The 3,573-nt window shown below is 42.7% G+C and overlaps 1 protein-coding gene across 2 annotated transcripts in view; it reads right to left on the bottom strand.

Moving 5' to 3' along the window:
• ZFAND4 (zinc finger, AN1-type domain 4) overlaps window positions 1-3,032 on the bottom strand; it is a 21,855-nt gene extending 18,823 nt beyond the window's left edge. For both annotated transcript variants that reach the window (XM_008950373.1, XM_008950372.1), the window contains exon 1: window positions 2,819-3,032. In XM_008950373.1, the coding sequence (XP_008948621.1) occupies window positions 2,819-3,002 (184 nt within the window). In that variant the 5' untranslated portion in view covers window positions 3,003-3,032. The remainder of the gene's footprint in view (window positions 1-2,818) is intronic.
• Between the last annotated feature and the right edge of the window lie 541 nt (window positions 3,033-3,573).

The raw sequence follows: 3,573 nt of genomic DNA, 5'->3' as shown, positions 1-3,573 counted from the left end.
GCAGTCCCACAGCATCCCGGCTCCTTCTAACATTCCCCCCCAGGGGGACTGGGGGGGGGGCAGGAGCTTGGGGGGAACACAACCAGGACAGCTGACCCAAACTGACCAAAGGGATATTCCACACCATATGACATCAGCTCAACTATAAAGCTGGTACAAAGGAGGGGGAGTTGGGGAGGGCTACTCCTTGGCCCCCCAGAGCAACCGCTATGCGTTCTGGAGCCCTGCTTCCCAGGGAGGGGCCAGACATCACCTGGGGATGGGAAATAGAGAATAAACCTTTTTTTGTTTGTTTGTTTGTTTTTTTCTTTTCACTTCTCCATGGCATTGCTTGGCTTTGCTTTTCAATTAAACTGCCTTTGTTTTTACCCACTAGGGGTTCTGTCTCCATCTGATTTTCCTTTCCCCTTTTGCTCTGTGGAGGAGGGAGAGGAAAGGGGGAGGGTGACAGAGTAGCTTGGTGGGCATCTGGTGCTCAGCCAGGGTTAGCCCACCACAATCACTGAAAAGCTCTTCATTATTTTTTTACATGCAACAGCAATCCCAAATTAATTTTTCATTGTGTATCTGTCCCTTTCACATTGAACTATCAATCCATTTTCACTTCGCCTTCCATAAATCATATTAATCAGAGTATTCCAGATATTTTAACTCCTTTCTGTAGTATCAAGGTATTTCAATTGATTTCTAACAATTCAATGATAAGCACCAGTGAACTCTTATCATAGAATCATAGAATCATAGAATCATAGGGGTTGGAAGGGACCTCGAAAGATCATCTAGTCCAACCCCCCTGCCAGAGCAGGGTCACCTAGAGTACATCACACAGGAAGGTGTCCAGGTGGGTTTTGAATGACTCCAGTGAAGGAGACTCCACAACCTCTCTGGGCAGCCTGTTCCAGTGCTCCATCACCCTCACAGTGAAAAAATTTTTTCTGATATTCACCTTGAACCTCCTATGCTCCAATTTGCACCCATTACCCCTTGTCCTATCATAGGTCATCACTGAAAAAAGCTTAATCCCATCTTCCTGACACTCACCCTTTACATATTTGTAAACGTTGATGAGATCACCATGTTTTAATCTTCCATGTTTTATCTTCCATTTTTATCTTCCATGTTTTAATGACATGTATTTAATAATTAAGTCTATACAGCAGGCACCTAAGCCATCCACCTCACCATCCTATAACTACAACATATGAACAAAATTCTGATTAAGCAATATTCTGCCTTTACTACTGAGCTGTTCTTCTAATAATTATGATACTTCTGTAAACCAGGAACATACAACCTAAAATAATAAGCTGTAGTATAACTCAATATGTCTATTTGCAATCTCCTGATTTGGACAACTATGAAATTCCTCTTCCTCACATCTCCTGCTGGTCTCTACATGCACCCTTCAGTGCTCACTCCTTCATTCAAACCATCCAGACAGGCTGCTTTCTCCTGTACACCATTGCTCATGCTCCCTTTCAACTCCCTCTCAGCATTCTATCACATACCTGCTCGCATCTCTTACACCTACATTCAATCACGAGGAAGAAAGAGCCTCTCCCTCTCTTGATTCACCTCTAGCCTCCAGGAGCATCTAAACACACTCTCTGACTTGTGATTAATTATGGCCCTGTCCACAGGAAACAAAAGCATCCTTACACAGCCACACTAATGCAGCTACACCAGTCGCAGACTCTAGTTATCTGTGTGGTGGAGCTTCTGCTATGTGAACGTACTAGCAAAAAGCCATCCCTATTGTTGCAATCCTTCTGTCTTTTCAGACTTGGGTCAGTTACCTTTTTTTTCCATCCATTAGTGTGGATTTTCAGAAGAGGAATAGAGTATCTTAAAGTCTAAAGCATCATATTACATCTCCCAGAGGGTGGGTTCCACACCGACAGAATCATGAAAATCATGTACATGTATACTGGGGAAAGAGAGGATGGATCCCTTGTCTTAAAATTAGCAGCTCTGGTACTCCCAGCTTCTGCAGCCACAGCTTTTAACTCTGCCAAAGTGACAAAAAGGATGCAATGCTCCAAAGTAGGTGGAGTACATACACATACATATTTAAAATCATGTTCTTTCACGCAGGATCATTCTCATTGCAGAGGAAAAGGGGCTAGAAGACTAACCTACATCTTCTCTCCTTCCATTATCACCAGGTCTGGCCTCAACTTAAGGAAGGTTCTCCTTTGCAGGATGTGCCAAGTTCCTTACTTTGAGGCAAAGCATAGTTCAGTCAGACCTCTACCAGCAAAAGATCACTCACCTACACAAAATTCTAATCAGTATCTTCAAGCTCCCGTTGGGATTTGTCTGCACTGTAGTATCTTAAAACATAAACTGACTAACCTGAGAAGCAACAACCACAGCACCTCGTTTAAAATAGGCTCAGATAGTTGCAATATAGACATAACTGCAAAACTCAAGTTTATAGCCTTACTAGTTAATGAACAACTTATGTCAGAAAATCTTTTCAACACCAAAAATACTATAGCTCACATAATACCAAAAAATTTTATCATTTACCATAGACTTTTAAAGATTTATCTTAATGACTCACACGAAAAAAGCAAGCAAAGAACAGAAATACTAATTCCAGTGAAGCCTAAAACATGAACTCACAGGAAGAGGAAGGAACAGAAAACCAACTAAATTCCCATTAAACCTAAGCTATAAATCGAGTGCCTAGGTTATATATGTATTATTGGACAAGTAATTTAAATCATCTGGTTTGATTTTAGCAATGATAATTTGTAACACAAGACTTCCTCTAAAGTAGTAACGTTTATGCTGAAATAAGAGAGAATAGTACCTTCCAGTCTTTGAATTTTAGCTTTCACAGAAATAATTGTCTCAAAGGGGGAAACTCGCAGTTCAAAGCATGTTCCTGTGAGCGTTTCAATGAAGAGCTCCATGGTTTCATAAAAAGGAAGCTTGTAGTGAAACGGTCCCATGTTATCTTCATTGAAAAAAGGAGGTTCTTTCTTGTTGGCCATTACAAAGGATTTACAGCTTCCTTGTAAGATGTGTCAGGACACTACACGTCACTTCTAGCCAAGTCAGCTTTGAGGACAGGTGTGGTGCACTGCTGTTCATGTTCAGGATTTTTCACCTATAAAGCAAACAAGCATAGTTCTAACGACGTCCAAACGTGGCTGTTAAGGAGTTTCGATTTATTCTTGATGAACAACAGCTACTAAGAAGCAGCAACTACCATCTAGGTGTTGCAACAGATAAGTCCAAATGGCGTTAGTAACGTAGTTTTAGGACTCTCGCTTCAGTCAGGATTTTAAGTCTTACCTACTACCTTCATTATTTCTGTTTTCAAGAGGGACATGACAATCCGACCTGCGATACTAACGCACAAAGCCTCCTGACAAGGGCTGGGCCCTCGGCAGGGTCAGCGTTAGATTAAAAACTCCAGAAACGCACAAAACCAGGGACCCGTCGGGGCTGAGGGAAGGCAGAAGAGACAGCAGCCTGCCCGGGCAGGCCGGACCCCGGCTAGCAGAGCGGAGCGCCTGCAAACAAAGGAGCGGGAGCAGCTGCCCACCGCCCGCCCACCCC

Source organism: Merops nubicus, unplaced genomic scaffold, assembly GCF_000691845.1.
Source record: "Merops nubicus isolate BGI_N331 unplaced genomic scaffold, ASM69184v1 scaffold15732, whole genome shotgun sequence".
Lineage (NCBI taxonomy): Eukaryota > Metazoa > Chordata > Aves > Coraciiformes > Meropidae > Merops > Merops nubicus.
The sequence above is the reverse complement of the archived record's forward strand: the minus strand, read 5'-3'. Positions and strand labels throughout refer to the sequence as shown.